We start from the raw sequence: 15,119 nt of genomic DNA on the forward strand, positions 1-15,119 counted from the left end.
TCGCACCAAACTTCGACGGGTCACACTCCTTTCTCCCTTACTTTTGGGAGTGAAGCCGTCCTTCCTGTCGAAGTAAAGATAGCCTCACATAGAGTCTGGACATTTGACCAAGACCAGAACGACAAATTGCTTTGCGTGTCCCTCAACCTAATTGATGAAAAACGAGAATCTTCGCAGCTACAGCTCGCGCATTATCAACAGAAGATCACTCGTTACTTCAACTCAAAGGTCAAGAAACGCATCTTTAGCGTAGGCGACTTGGTGCTCAGAAGAGTCTTCTTAGCCGGTAAGGATCCCAAGGACGGAGTGTTGGGGCCAAACTGGGAAAGACCCTATCAAATAATAGAGGTTGTGAAAGAAGGAGCTTTCAAGCTAGCTCAACTTAATGGAAAGGCGGTCCCGCGGACTTGGAACGCTATGCACCTAAAGAAATATTATCAGTAATACTTTTGTAAGGCTTAATTAGAAAAGCCACCTCGTTTTATTAGACAATGAGACAGTTTCTTCGTATTATTGTATATTTTTGTGGGCAAAATGGTAGAAGAGCACGTTTCAAGTAACCATGAAAGTTCCTTTCCTGGTTACTTGGGGGGCACATATCTTAGAAGTAACCAGGTCCTAAACTTAGAAGTTGATTCAAATTGATTAATCGATGTTTTTCTTAAAAAGCACGAGATATCAATAAAGAATTAACGCGAACAAAGTTTTTAAAATCAATATCCTGGAAGTAACCAGGTCCTAAACTTAGAAGTTGATTTAAATTGATTAATTGATGTTTTTCTTAAAAAGCACGAGATATCAATAAAGAATTAACGCGAGCTAAGTTTTTTAAAGTCAATGTCCTAGATACAACCAGGTCCTGAACTTAGAAGTTGATTCAAATTGATTAATCGATGTTTTTCTTAAAAAGCACGAGATATCAATAAAGAATTAACGCGAACAAAGTTTTTAAAATCAATATCCTGGAAGTAACCAGGTCCTAAACTTAGAAGTTGATTTAAATTGATTAATTGATGTTTTTCTTAAAAAGCACGAGATATCAATAAAGAATTAATGCGAACTAAGTTTTTTAAAGTCAATGTCCTGGATACAACCAGGTCCTGAACTTAGAAGTTGATTTAAATTGATTAATCGATGTTTTTCTTAAAAAACACGAGATCTCAATAAAGAATTAACACGAACTAAGTTTTTAAAATCAGTATCCTGGAAGTAACCAGGTCCTGAACTTAGAAGTTGATTCAAATTGATTAATCGATGTTTTTCTTAAAAAGCACGAAATATCAATAAAGAATTAACGCGAACTAAGTTTTTAAAGTCAATGTCCTGGATACAACCAGGTCTTGAACTTAGAAGTTGATTTAAGTTGATTAAACGATGTTTTTCTTAAAAAGCACGAAATATCAATAATAAATTAACGCAAACTAAGTTTTTACCAAATGCGCTAAGAGTAAACGACAATAATGGTAAAAGTATATTAAAATGAAAAATTAGAAAAACCCATTGTCTCTAGGAGAAAAACCTCGTGGTAAAAAATTACAAATAAAAATAAAAATTCTAGGCCCCCCCAGGCCGTTCCGTTGAGGTCACCCCTTCGGTCTCCTGCTCGCCTGCAATGAAAGTCTCCTCGGTCTCAGAGGGCGCCTCCTGTTGAAGGCAAGCCTTGAACTTCTCGAGGAAAGGCTCCCACACCTCCGGTGCCAGGAAGGAGAAATCGCCATCCTGGTTGAAGGCCCAGCAGTGATAGAGCATGGCTTCCATGGATGAGCTAGAAGATGCCCTCTCTGCGACAAGGGCGGCCTTGGCCTTTTTAAGCTCGGCCTTCGCAGTATCTAAGCCGGCCTGTGCAGCCTTGAGATCGGTCTTCGCCATGGCCAAGGCCCCCTGGGCGGCTTCCAGATCGGCCTTCGCGATGGCCAGTGCGACCTGCGCAACCTTTTCGCTTTCCTTGACAGCCGTCAAGGCAGCCTTGGCATCTCTCTCCTGATGTAGTGCAGACGCGAGAGCGGCCTGAGTGACCTGGAACTCGCCCTTGATCTCATCAAACCTGGCCCTGGACCGAGCTATGCTGCGATGTAGAGCCAAAGCCGCCTGCAAATGAAAATATAGTAAGGCATGTGCTAAAGAGAAAGCAGAGAAAATTGACTAAGTTAACTAGGAAACCTTACTGTGAGGTTCATCCTCAACGAGGACTCCATGACATTCTCGGGGCTCCTCGTCTCAATCTCTCGCAAGTCCCTCAGGGTGGCGTTGTAGTAGTGCTCCACCGCGTAGCTCGCGGTCTCATAGACCATCCCTCGAAATGCCTCGGGGAGTTTCTCCAAAGCCTGAGTGTTAACTGGTATACGCACGGTGGGAGTGGGAGCTGGCGGGGTTCCAGTTGGTGTCTCCTAGTCCTGAGCAGGGACAGGAGGTCGCGAAGGAGGTGGAGGCATGTTCTCCACTGCTGCAGGGCCCTGGCTCCTCCCCTTAGCGGGAGACTTGTTGACGGGCCCGGGAGGGGTCTTCTTGGTAAACCAGAGCTTCTTGACTAGGGGCCCGGACGATCCGGAAGGAGGAATCCCCCCTGGAAGATGGACTGCAAGACGTTGTCTCCGGGCTATGCCATCTCTTCACCTGAAACAAAAAAGAAGGAAGCGTTAAGACATGTAAGGTTACTCGATTAGAAGAAAAATCTAAGGATATATTGAAAAGGTCCTACCCTCCGAGCTGGAGGAGGAATCTATTGCCACGACCTCCGGCCGTAGAGCTTCTATAGGGGACTCTAGGTTTATAACCTCGCGAATGAGAGGGGGCCCGGGGTCCGGATCAGCCTCAGGACTGGACTCCTCTACATACTGCCTAAGCCCCGGAGCGACTACACCCTCCAAAAGGGAGGGCCATGACCTAAGGTTGGTCCTGTACTCCTCAAAGAAGGCTAACCTAAAAGCCAGGGTGTTGTCTACTGCTACAGTGCCCCTAGGGTGGCTCATGTCAAAGGGTAACACCAGTTGATCTACACACTGGTGTAGAGTTACGTTAAGGTCTGGGTCATCTTGGTGGCGATGAATGAGCAGGCTTGGGTTAAACCTAGCGAGCCAAAGGTCTACGGTAGCCCTGTCTAAATCCCTAAACAGGTAGGGGTTACCTTGGCTGGAGGGGCTGGCTGCTGCCCCGGACTGGATCCAATCTGCTTCAGGGTCCCGAACGACCTCGAGGGGCCGCTTCCGGTGCACGAGCGACACCTCGTCCTGCTCGTCATTCAGCGCAGCGCCCCCCTCGGGAATGGGTGCCAGCTCACGGGCTACTGGGATGGCCCGCGACCTCCTCAAGGCCAGTGTCTGGCCCAGAGAAACTAACTTGCACACCAGCATCGTCTCATCAGACACGAGCTGGCGGTAGTCTTTTTCGCTTGGTGGGAACCCCGCCAAGGTCTCTTATTGACCCCCGAGGGTCACCGATTTGGCCGTCCTTGCAAAAATAGCAGCACGATGGTATTCAAGTCAATACTCATGGAAAGAAACAAATCAGTGACGATTCTGCAAGCTAAGGATAGAAAGAACTTATGAGGACGGTTGAAGTAGTGGTGATCGCAGTTGTGAAACCCCGTCGACATAAAGAACTGGTCCTTGAAGTCGTTGGGGTGGCTGGGCAGCTCGATGATTGCAGCAGAGTTGGGAAAATGGGTCAAGTAATAGAACCCGTCACCTCGCCCCCGTTGATCTGGGCTAGCCTTGAGGCAAAAGAAATAAAGGATGTCCGCTGGTGTAGGGACCTCCCATTCATGCTTCAGGAAGAGGTACCTGAGCCCCGCCAGCAGACGGTAAGACTTCGGGGGCAGTTGAAAGGGAGCCAGCTTCACGTAATTCAGAAAGTCCGCAAAGTACTGGTCCAAAGGAAGGAAGGCCCCGGCCTTGAGGTGTTCGTCGCTCCAGGCCGCAAACTCCTCGTCGAGAGGTGTGTAGCTCCTCTCGCCTCGAAGGGAGGTCAGACAACAAGAGCGCCTGTCCCAATTTCGATGTTATGGGACAACAAGATCTTGTTAACCCTCCCTTGGGTCGTAACCTTCGAGACTATCCTCTCGGCCTCGAAGAAGGCATCAGGTTCCACCTCGACCTCTTTCTCCACGGTGGGACCAAAGTGAGGGATTGGAGATTCATCAACTATCTCCTTCCCCTTGCTGGCCTGCTGGGATGACGATCCCGGGGCACTCTTTTTGGGCATGTTCTTCCTGGGCCCCATCTGGTCGCCTAACGAACAAAGATGAAGAAAGTTTAGATAGGCGGCCTAAAAATAGAAAAGGGAATCTAGCGCGAGAAGTGATTGTTGTACACGGGCTGAGGTAATCTCAGCCCGCGGTGCGTGAGGCCACGCGATGCTATGATCACGCGCCTGTGTTTCCAATGGATCCCCGATTGCTCGGGATCTGTGTGTCAGGAGGGTCAAGATAATGTTTGCCTTGGAGGGAAAGTTTCAAAAAAGCAAAACCGCCTAGGAAGTGTGACCCCTAAGCTACTCGGTTTTGCACCCCAGAAACCTATCGCCTTCCCCTCTCCAAACAGGCATCCCAGAAAAACTACCCAGAAAAATTTACCCAGAAGTTATCTTGCCCTATACATCACATTCCTAAACATGTTCTCATATGATCGATACCCTTAGGATAAAAACCTACGCACAAAACACCAGCCAAAAACAACCTACAATGTGCGACTAAGAAAGAAGTTAACCTAACAAGGAAACGGAAATATCAAAAAGTGCAACAAGCAGAGAACTTACAGTGTTTTTGCCGTGTGAAAGTCGCAAAAAGCATAGGAGTCAGAAGCCTGGTGAAGCCTTTAGAACTGAAGTTGCGAAAAAACCCTTGTGGCAAGAGCGTGGAGATCTCTGGGACGACAACCGAAAGAAGAAAAACTTCTAAGGTTAAAGAGGAGAGAAGATGAGAAAAAAAAATTTCAAATAAAAAGTGGCTCATGCGAAAGGTGGCCAACCTTATATATACGTAAAAGGCAAAGGAATGAGGACCGTTCGATCACGTCAATGCGAGATACGAGGGTCACAACTCGAGAGACGAAACGACGGCCGAAGATAGGCTAGGCCATTTAATGCAATTATCGGAAGACGGATCGTCGCCAACCACGGTGCTCCACGTGTCCAAGACCTGTGCAGTGGACGGGACATGAAGAGTAAAAAAAGAAACCTAAAAGCCCCCACCGTGGTCACGGATGACGTCATGTGTCACGAGCAGAGGCTTGGGGGGCAAATGTACGCCCTAAATATCCGCGAGTTATTAGCGAGCTGAAAAGGGGCATAATTCAGTCTGCCACGTGTAAATCGTCCACCCGGAGCTGCTGTTACGAGTCTCCACCTCCCTAGCCCGAGCTGATCAGAGAGTTGGTGGTCTACCCGAAGGCAGTGGATCAACAATATGGATATCACGAGCTGGTGCTACATCAAGCTCGAGGTGCTGCATAGATCTGACACTCGAATCCTTGTAAAGGCTACCACACAATGTAAACGTGCGCATATCAGACATCACGTGTCTATTCCATTCCTGAATTCTCGGACACGCAGTATAAACGTGCGTGTTCAGGCACCCCACGGCTGGTTTGGGCCATGCAGCCCATTATCCCCCCTTACCTATTGATTAGACAACACCTCATTGTCAAGTTTTAAGAATTAATCATCAGTGTCACAGAGATGACATGACGGGTAAGAATGTCACGGGATGAACCCCTTTACCAACGCCCAGGTATCCTCTCCCTATAAATACCAAGACCCTGGGCGTTGCAATGGGTTGGCGTTTTTGTTGTAAAGAAACACTCTGTAAAGAATACTCAAGAGATATCAATAATATTGACTGGTGGACTAAAGAGATTTTAACTTTCGAACCACCTAAAAAGGAAATGAGTGATAACCTTCCCCCGATACTAATTTCGCCAGTTTAGAGTTACGACATTTTCATAGTACGGTTCACTATTTAGCACTAATCCATCCCGTTTATTCGTATAATTACCTGTTGGCGAAGAACCGCGTCAACAAGGTGATTACTATGGAATGGATTCCAAGGTCAAAATGGTGAAACCAAACAATGGGATGGGAACTTTCTTCCCATTCCCATCCACTCAAAGCAAACTTGGCCTAATTTAAACTTTAACTTTTGTATTTTGTATGCACAAATTTCAATACATTTATTTCAAATGTATAAATTTGTTTTTTTTCTTCTTTTAAATAGAATAATTTTAAAGTAAAAAATCATGATAGATTTCTCATTTATATAACTATCCTAAAAATATATAATAAAAAATGTGATATTTTTAAATGTGTGAAGTCAAAAGGATAATATACACTAAAAGAGAGTAATAATAAATAAATAGAATCAAACAAGTGTACCTGTACATATTATAGATAGGGTAAATAATATTTGGGGTATCAAGTTTTACCATTTGTATTACTTAAGCTTCCAATTTTTTTTTTTGTAGCAATTAGATCCTCAATCTTTATATTTTGGCTCACATAGGTCCTCAGTGTTATATTTTATTAAATAAAACTTAATTTATAAGGGTAAAATGAGATTTTTAACCAAAAAAAAATGTAGCACCTATTAATTTTTTTCTTTTTAACCAAATTAATTAATTATTACCAAACATATTATTTTAGTAAATTGATTTAAATATTCTTATCAAATTTCAAAAATTTATTTTTTATTATACCTCTATATCACTTCTATATTAATTAGTTTATTATTTTTAATAATTTTTTTTATATAATTTAAATTTTAGAACACATGAAATTTATTATAGGTGCCTCTATTAATAACATTTTTTTTTCTCACTACACATTTGTATTTAAACTCTCCATAAATTGTTAAAAATTCTTTGAACTTTAAATAGAAATGTGTGTAGTGAGAAGAAAATTATGTTATTGATAGAAGCACTCTTAATAAATTTAATGCTTTTAAAATTTAAAATATGTAAATATTTTTATTATTATTTCTTAATATTTCAAGAAAATATTTAAGTCAATTACCAAAATAATATATTTATTAATAATTAATTAATTAATAAGGGTTTAAAGAGAAAAAAATGGATGTTGTGTTTTTTTTTTTCCGTTAAAATCCTATCTTACCCTTATAAATTAAAATTTACTTAATAAAATATAACATTAGAGACTTATGTAAGTATAAGTAAATGTTGAGATCTAATTACTACAAAATAAAAATTAGGAACCTAAGATACAAGTGATGAAGCTTAAAGATCCCAAGTACTATTTACTAACCCTTGTAGATAAGATCAAAATTCTGTGATATCGTTGAAACTTTATTTAACATTGACTAAATTTTGAAACGGTTAAATTTTTACCATTAATACAATACATACAATTGACCAATTTTAGTTACTTAATTTTATAATAGTCAAACTTGCTTAAGAAGTACAATATACAGGTAGTGAACTCTGGTTCAAAGTTTTTATTTTGTATAAGTTTATGTACGAAAAAATAATAATTTAACCCTAAATAATTGACAAAATACATATAAATTCTTCTGAAGTTATTAAGTTAGAAATGACCCTTTTAATAGAAATTACAGCTTTATCCTTACAATATTATAAATTATCGCATCCGTAAACTCTAGTTTGAAGGTTTTATGAGATAAGATTTAGTGTTGTTAATAATTGGGTATAAGAGCATACATATTTAAGAAAGGGACATCTAAGAAACAAATACAATAATAGGAGGGTAGTTTTGAGATTTCAATATCATTAAAGTGAAAAAAGACGGTTATTTTTTTTTAGATTAAATAACATTTTCGTTTCTTAAACTTTTGACACTACTAAATTATGCCACTTAAAATATATGGTATGTTAAAATTTCTCTGTAAATTATTGATACTATCAGATCCTGCCATCTGTTACGATTTGCATAAAATAATTAGCATTCTTGCTCTCGAACTTTGACGACTACTAAATTGTGCCTCTTTTAATTATAAAAAATTAAAAATATATTTTTCTATTAGTTCTTAAAAAATTAAAGAAAAATTATTCAAAAAATTCAGTAAAAAACTAAAATTATTTAAAATTCATTTTAAATACATTTAAGTTTAAAAATAATTTAAAAAAAAAAACTAAATTGTTACAATTAAAAAAACATATAATATTCTTCTTCTTTATTATTTTTTAATATATTTTTCTAATTAAAAATTAATAAAAAAGGATAAATAAGAAGGGAATATGTTTTTTTTAATGGTAACAATTTAGTTTTTCTAAACTTAAATGTATTTAAAAGGAATTTTAAATAATTTTACTATTTTATTTAATTTTTTTAATAATTTTTCTTTAATTTTTTTAAGGACTAATAGACAAATATTTTTAAAAATTTTTATAATTAAATAAGATATAATTTGGTGGTTGTCAAAGTTTGAGAATGTGGTTGTCAAAATTTGAGAGTAGAAATATTAATTATTTTATACAAGTTATAATAATTGGTACAATTTAATAGTATCAATAATTCTAGAGAAAATTTCCACCCACAGTATATTTTAAGAAGCATAGTATGGCAGCCTCTAAAAGTTCAAGGATAAAAATGCTATTTATTATTTTTTCTCTCTTTTTTTGTCATATTTCACCATAGTCCTCGAAAAACAATAAAATTGCTGTTTGTAAGGTGTTAAGGTAACGTTCCAGCCAAAAAAGAAAAAAGTGTTGAGTAACGAGGTTGGGTATGTGGTCAACTCCGCGTGTTGTGTTTAGCCAAACCTCTCTAGTCTTAAACAAAAAGCCTCCCACCAACGACGACAAGGAGGGGAGAGAAGCAAAGCGTAGGTGGGAGGCGTCTATATAAGTCAATCGTGGTGGTGTTCGTAACTCGTAAGCTCTCACCAACCCATCTTTCAACTCTATCACCTACCTTCACCAAAAACCCATTTTTCTCTGTAGTTTCTTCACCATCTTTCTTTTTTCTCCTTTCTCTTTTCTCTGTTTCATTTACTTTTTCTTTTCTATTCTTTTCAATGGAGGCAAAGCTTTTAGGAGCCACCTTTCCTGCTACTATCAGGCCTTGTCATGGTTCGAATTCAAGACCCAGTTCCCTTTTTGGCCTCAAAACTTGGCAAAGTCCTAACTTTGTCAGCTTCAAATCAAGCGTACCCAAGACGCTTCACTCTTCTCCGGCTTTTGCAATGACCAATGGGTATAAATATAGCAACCCTTTTTCTCATTACTGTTGATTTTTGAGTTTAGTGTTTAGATTTCATTATGTAGTTCTGGAATTTGTGCTGGTTTTGAAAATGTCTCTGTTTGGTCGCTTTTCTGTGTTTATGAAGATATTTTTGTCAGTTTTTTGGGCTTGGTTATTTAGTCTATTCTGTTGGAAGTACTTTCATAATCTCAAATTATACTTTTGATGTTCTCAATTGCTTTGCTTGAATTTCTTTTGGATCCATTCACTCTTATACGTCTAGATTTGTCATGCATGAAATTATGTTGACCGACATTTGTAGTAATGATTTGGAAATTTGCAGTGGATTGAATATAGTCACATAATGTATCTCATAATGATGAGAGTTACCTTAGTTTCTCTATGCGTTCTTGCAAGCTTCAAATGTGGAGTTCTGGCACACATGCAGAAACCAAACAGAGAACTAGTCTTTCTTATTTATATTGATAATTTGATAGATTTGGCTTCTTTTTTGTTTGCATTAATTACCCAAAAATTGGAAACGGTTAATATTGTCTGCAAGTCTATATATATATATGGAAAAATATTATGCCACAGAGTTTCTTATGGCAACTTGTGTTTAGTTCATCTCTCTCTCTCTCTCTCTAGTTTTCTGTAATTTCTCTTAAGTTTCAGTTTTTTCCTTTTCAGTTTGCCAGTTTTAAGAGTGGGCAGCTAGAACACAAGCAAACCATAAATGAAAAATTAATGTTACTAATCGTCCTGCATATATTGGCTCCTTTTATTGTGCATACATTAGCCAAAAACTGGAATTGATCAATTTTCTTTGCAAGTCTGAATATTTGTATATAAAAAGTACACATGCCAACTGATTAGGATTGTATTGTACTCCTTTTTTTTACTTTCATTTTTTTCTTCATGATCTTGGCAAGATTCTCTGGGACAACTAGTTTAATGTTTTTAACTGATTCAAACTCTAGTCACAGCCCTTGGTAATTGTTCTTGTATTTCTCAATAAAACATGACTGCAAGTACTTAAGTTTGTCTTTAGTATTATAAGCACATTTTATTGATTGTGTTGAATATTTTGCATCTTGATCAAATTATATTGAGAAATCTGAATTTTGAACTGATTTGTTTAGATCATTGGCAACAAAGGAAAGGACGGATGATAGTGACAACTTGACCCTAGAGGCCATAAGATACTCTTTAATTCGGCAGGAGGATAGCATAATATATAGTCTTTTAGAAAGAGCCCAATATTGTTACAATGCAGATGCATATGATCCCAGTGCGTTCTCCATGGATGGGTTCAATGGATCTCTGGTAGAATACATGGTGAGAGAAACTGAAAAGCTTCATGCTCAGGTATGTTAGGCTTCTTAAAAAGAATGATTGAGATGAAATTTTTTCTATTGCTGTTTTTTTAGATTGACCTTTTCTTATGCATCAGGTTGGCAGATACAAGAGCCCTGATGAGCATCCTTTCTTTCCAAATGATCTACCTAATCCATTGTTGCCACCAATGCACTACCCGAAGGTAGCTATGGAGTTTACTTTGTTTCCATTTGGTAGATTGCAATTTTTTAAATTTCTTTATTTTTAACACTGGCCCCTGAATTGAACACAGGTTCTACACCCCATTGCTGACTCAATCAATATAAATAGCAAAGTGTGGGACATGTATTTTAGAGATCTCATCCCAAGGCTGGTCAAGGAAGGTGATGATGGCAACTGTGGCTCCACTGCCGTTTGTGACACATCATGCTTGCAGGTAAATGTAACTCGCTTATCCTAGTTATCAGCCTTTTTTGCTTTTATTTTAGTTGTATGCGATTCAATTGTAATACAAATAATGTATCACCTATCCATTATTTGAGATCTTTAGCTTGGTTGTCCCTTAATTGGTGGTCTTCTTTTTAACTATCTTTCACAAATACATTGATTGACATGTTGAAAATTTGAGTTTTTTGGCGGTAAAAAATCATGCCTAATTGGATTGACAATATTAAAACAGCAGATAAAACTTTAATTCAAATAAGTAAGCATTCTGCCATAAGTATTTGCTTTTGAGTACATTTGAATTGAATGGAAATCATTCTACCTTTACAAGTTAGGGAATTACAGAATATAATTGAATTTCCCATCTGAATGTATTCTTAATTCTTAAGCCAAATTGTTTCTCAGTTTTCAAAGTTCAGTCCATGAAGGGCTTTGTTGGCTGCTTGATATATAATGTAAACCAATTCCCTGTCAATGTTAATGCAGACCAAACAATGTGGACATGTCTCATTTATCAAATGCATATACTTTCCTTTAGAGTATAAAACTGTGCAATCTTCATTGGCTGTTTCTTTCAGAGAAGCAACTATGTTCTCACGCTTGCTAAAAAGGAGTGTGAGTGAAAGAGGTTTGACAAATGAAGTTTCATGCCTTGCTAAATGCTTTTCATTCTTATGGTGATAGGTTCTCTCCAAGAGAATTCACTATGGCAAATACGTGGCAGAGGCTAAGTTCCGATCCTCTCCCGAGGCGTATGAAGTTGCTATCAAAAAACAGGTATAAAACTATAAATCCTTATTAAAAATAATTTTTGGTGCATTTTACCCATCAAAATTACTCTTTTGGAAGAGCAATGATAAGCCTGGTTCTTTCGCACGATCAAGTTTTCATTAGTCTTGTTCGATTTTGAAGGACAAAGAGAAGCTTATGGCTTTGCTGACATACCCAACTGTTGAGGAGGCAGTCAAAAGGAGGGTAGAAATGAAGGCAAAAACTTATGGGCAAGAAATGCCGGTGAACATAGACGACAATGGAGCTGATCCCGTTTACAAGATAAAGCCAAGTGTAGTTGCTGATCTGTATGGAGTATGGATCATGCCACTGACCAAGGAAGTTCAAGTTGAATACTTGCTAAGAAGGTTGGACTGAGGAACTAAGAGTACTCTTAAGCTGTTTGCCAATGAAGTCTACAATGTATGTCAACTGTTTTGTGTAGATAAGCTATCTAGGTCTTCAGTAATCAACCCCATGGTTTACTTTACTTGTATGTAAGAGGATCCTGAAACTCTTTTAATGGGATTCTATAGTGTTTCTTTGCTTGTTTTACAAACATCAAAAATGGTATTACATCTCTTTCTTTTGGAAAAGGTATACATATATATTATTGCCCTTAGTTTGAATGATTCTCAACTTGTTTACAAACAAGTTAGACATTTTGTTTGTTAGTACTTTTAAGATAATATTTAAAATTCTTTTAGGTTTAGTAAAACTTTTTCAGCCAAAAATAAGAAGAAGATGTTTTTATACAAAAGCTAGGAGCTGAAGTATGTTTAAGCATCTTTTCTTACAACAAGAGGGCTTTATTTATTATATATTTTTTTATGACAGGTTTTTGGTTGGTGAATAAACTGAAACTGGTTTTGTTTTGTTATGTTAGGTGTGTTTGCGTGGCTTTATTTTATTTTTTATTAATAAAAATAAGTAGGCACGTCACAGTGCAGAGCAATAGACAGCGAAAATTCGAAAGCTTATATATTATTATTATTAATTTTTTTTATGAAATTATTAAATGAATATTTATTGTATGGAAATGGAAAGAATAATTAGTCAATTTATCAGTACCCCTCACTTATGATATTATCTTAAAATGCCTCAGATTGTAAAATTAATATTCTTTTACCCCTAATTCTTTTAATATGAATTTACTTAAAAACTTTTATCTATTGTTAATTATTGCCCAAATTAATAAAGGGTCTGTTTGGTAAAATTCTTGTTTTTGAATTTTTTAAACATAAAAATAGAAATATTAAAAACAAAAAATAATGAGCGTATTGATAACTTTTATTTTTATTTTTTGTTTAATGATATGAGATGTTGATTTGAAGAAGAGAAAAAAAAATGAAAACTGTTTAAAAAAATTTTAAAAGTGAAAATTTTTTATTTTCAAAATTTAATAAATTTTAATTAAAATTAAAAATAATAATAAATAAAAATAAAGTTATCAAACACATTTTTAATTTTTAAATTTCTAATTAATTAAATAAAAAACTATTTGTTAAGTGTTACCAAACAACCCAAAGTTTTTTCATTTTTACTCTTAAATTTGACTTTTCTTATTAATTTAATTTTTTAGTTTTTATTTAAATATTAAAATATTTTATTATTTTACTCCTAACACATGCTATTAGAAAAATATATAAAATTATTTAAGTGAATATCTATTAATTTATGTTACAATATATATTATTTTTATATGCTATTTACTCATAATTAATGTATACGTTTGTTTTGAAAAAAATATTTTAACAAACTCACATTTAATTTTATTAATAAATAAATAAATAACAAAAACCATAACAAAATTATATAAGTTGAGATTTTTTTTGTGTTTTTTTCCTAATAAATATTTTCCTAATTTTTTTACTTGTAGCTAATAAATACAGTAATAACATTATAAAAAATTCCTTTATTAAACATTTCTAACTATTTAATTAATTATATATTTCAACAAAAAAATCACAATCAACTTCTATAAATAATAAGTAAAAGATGAATAATTTTTGTTTTTGTTTTAATTTACATAATAATCGAATAAAAACATTAATTGTATGATCACATTTATAATAAAAACAAAAATTTAGGATAAAACTAAAATATTTTTTATCATTTATGTGATATTTAGTTATAGATAAAAAATTTGGGGATAAATTTATATTAAGAAAATTAATTACGGATAAAAGAAGATTAACTTTATTATTTAAGAGACATTTGAAGAGAATATAAAAAAGGTAGTGAGGGCAAATTGAGTAATTGTTCAAATGGAAATGAAAATGGAAATAGATGGGAATCTGAATCGGGTTCTGGCTCGTTATGTTTTTCAAGAGAGACCACGTGGTGTGGGTGTAATTGAGGTGACCACCACGACAACCATCACCCAACAAATTGGATAGGATAGGAATTTCAACTATTACGTTGCCTACCTTTTTTTTTTTTAACATTAGGATTCAGCCAATAAAAATAAATAAATAAAATATTTATTGAATCTCTCCTTCCTTTCCACATTTAACACTTTTTTTTTTTTAAATTCCACTTTTTTTTGTTGACAAATTTGAAATTCCACATTTAACACTTGAGGCTGGCTCAATGGCAAAAAGAGAAAATATACCGACACCTTGAAAATTATTTATTTAAAAGAATGAAATTTAAATTTAAAAGAATATACTACTTTATTATGTTATTTTATTTTATTTTTAATTTCTTTAGCCTCAGTTTACAACTCTTTTATTTAATTAATACTAAAATAACTTCCTATATTTAACAAAATATTAGAATTCTCTCAATATAATTTTAGTTAAATTATTTTTTAATATTATCAGAATGAGTAATGATATGTGCACCGAAAATATGTACCCAAACATTACACACAGTGACGTATCACTGTTTTTTAAAACAGTGGATCCCAATTTTAATAAATGTGATTGGCTAGGCTAAACTGACACGTCACTGTGTGTAATGTTTGTGTGTATATTTTGGGTGCACATATTATTACTCTATCAGAATATCTCCATTTTAATTACATAACACATCTAAAACATAAAGTTAAAATTTAAAAATAAAAATATTTTAAAAATAATTTTAATTAATTAAAAACCTAATATTTGAAAACATTAATAATTTGGTTATTTTTTTTTATTATTATTTTTTTGATTTATTGAAGTAATAATATACATATTTTTTAATAGTTTTTAAAAACCTAAAGAAAAAAAAGAAATAAAATTGTTAATTTTTTTAGAAATTCAACTTAAATGGTTAGATTAAAAAAATAGTTACTTTTTAAAAAAATGTTTAGAAAAATATGTATTGTTTGGTGTTTACCGAGTTTTTCGGAAACTAGAATTATAAAAGATTAGAGAGCTTAAAAGAAAGGATTTAAGAAAAGTAAATAAGGTTTTTACGTGGTTGGGGCGTTA

At 35.1% G+C, this 15,119-nt stretch overlaps 1 protein-coding gene across 1 annotated transcript; it reads left to right on the top strand.

Annotated features, from left to right (window-relative positions):
• Positions 1-8,714: 8,714 nt before the first annotated feature.
• On the top strand, positions 8,715-12,332 carry LOC133817939 (chorismate mutase 1, chloroplastic-like). Its single transcript, XM_062250592.1, has 6 exons — positions 8,715-9,159; positions 10,290-10,515; positions 10,601-10,687; positions 10,778-10,921; positions 11,614-11,706; positions 11,842-12,332. The coding sequence occupies exons 1-6, from the start codon at positions 8,981-8,983 to the stop codon at positions 12,076-12,078; spliced, it is 966 nt and encodes a 321-aa protein (XP_062106576.1). The 5' UTR covers positions 8,715-8,980; the 3' UTR covers positions 12,079-12,332.
• The last annotated feature ends 2,787 nt before the right edge of the window (positions 12,333-15,119 follow it).

This window comes from Humulus lupulus, chromosome 2, assembly GCF_963169125.1.
Source record: "Humulus lupulus chromosome 2, drHumLupu1.1, whole genome shotgun sequence".
NCBI lineage: Eukaryota > Viridiplantae > Streptophyta > Magnoliopsida > Rosales > Cannabaceae > Humulus > Humulus lupulus.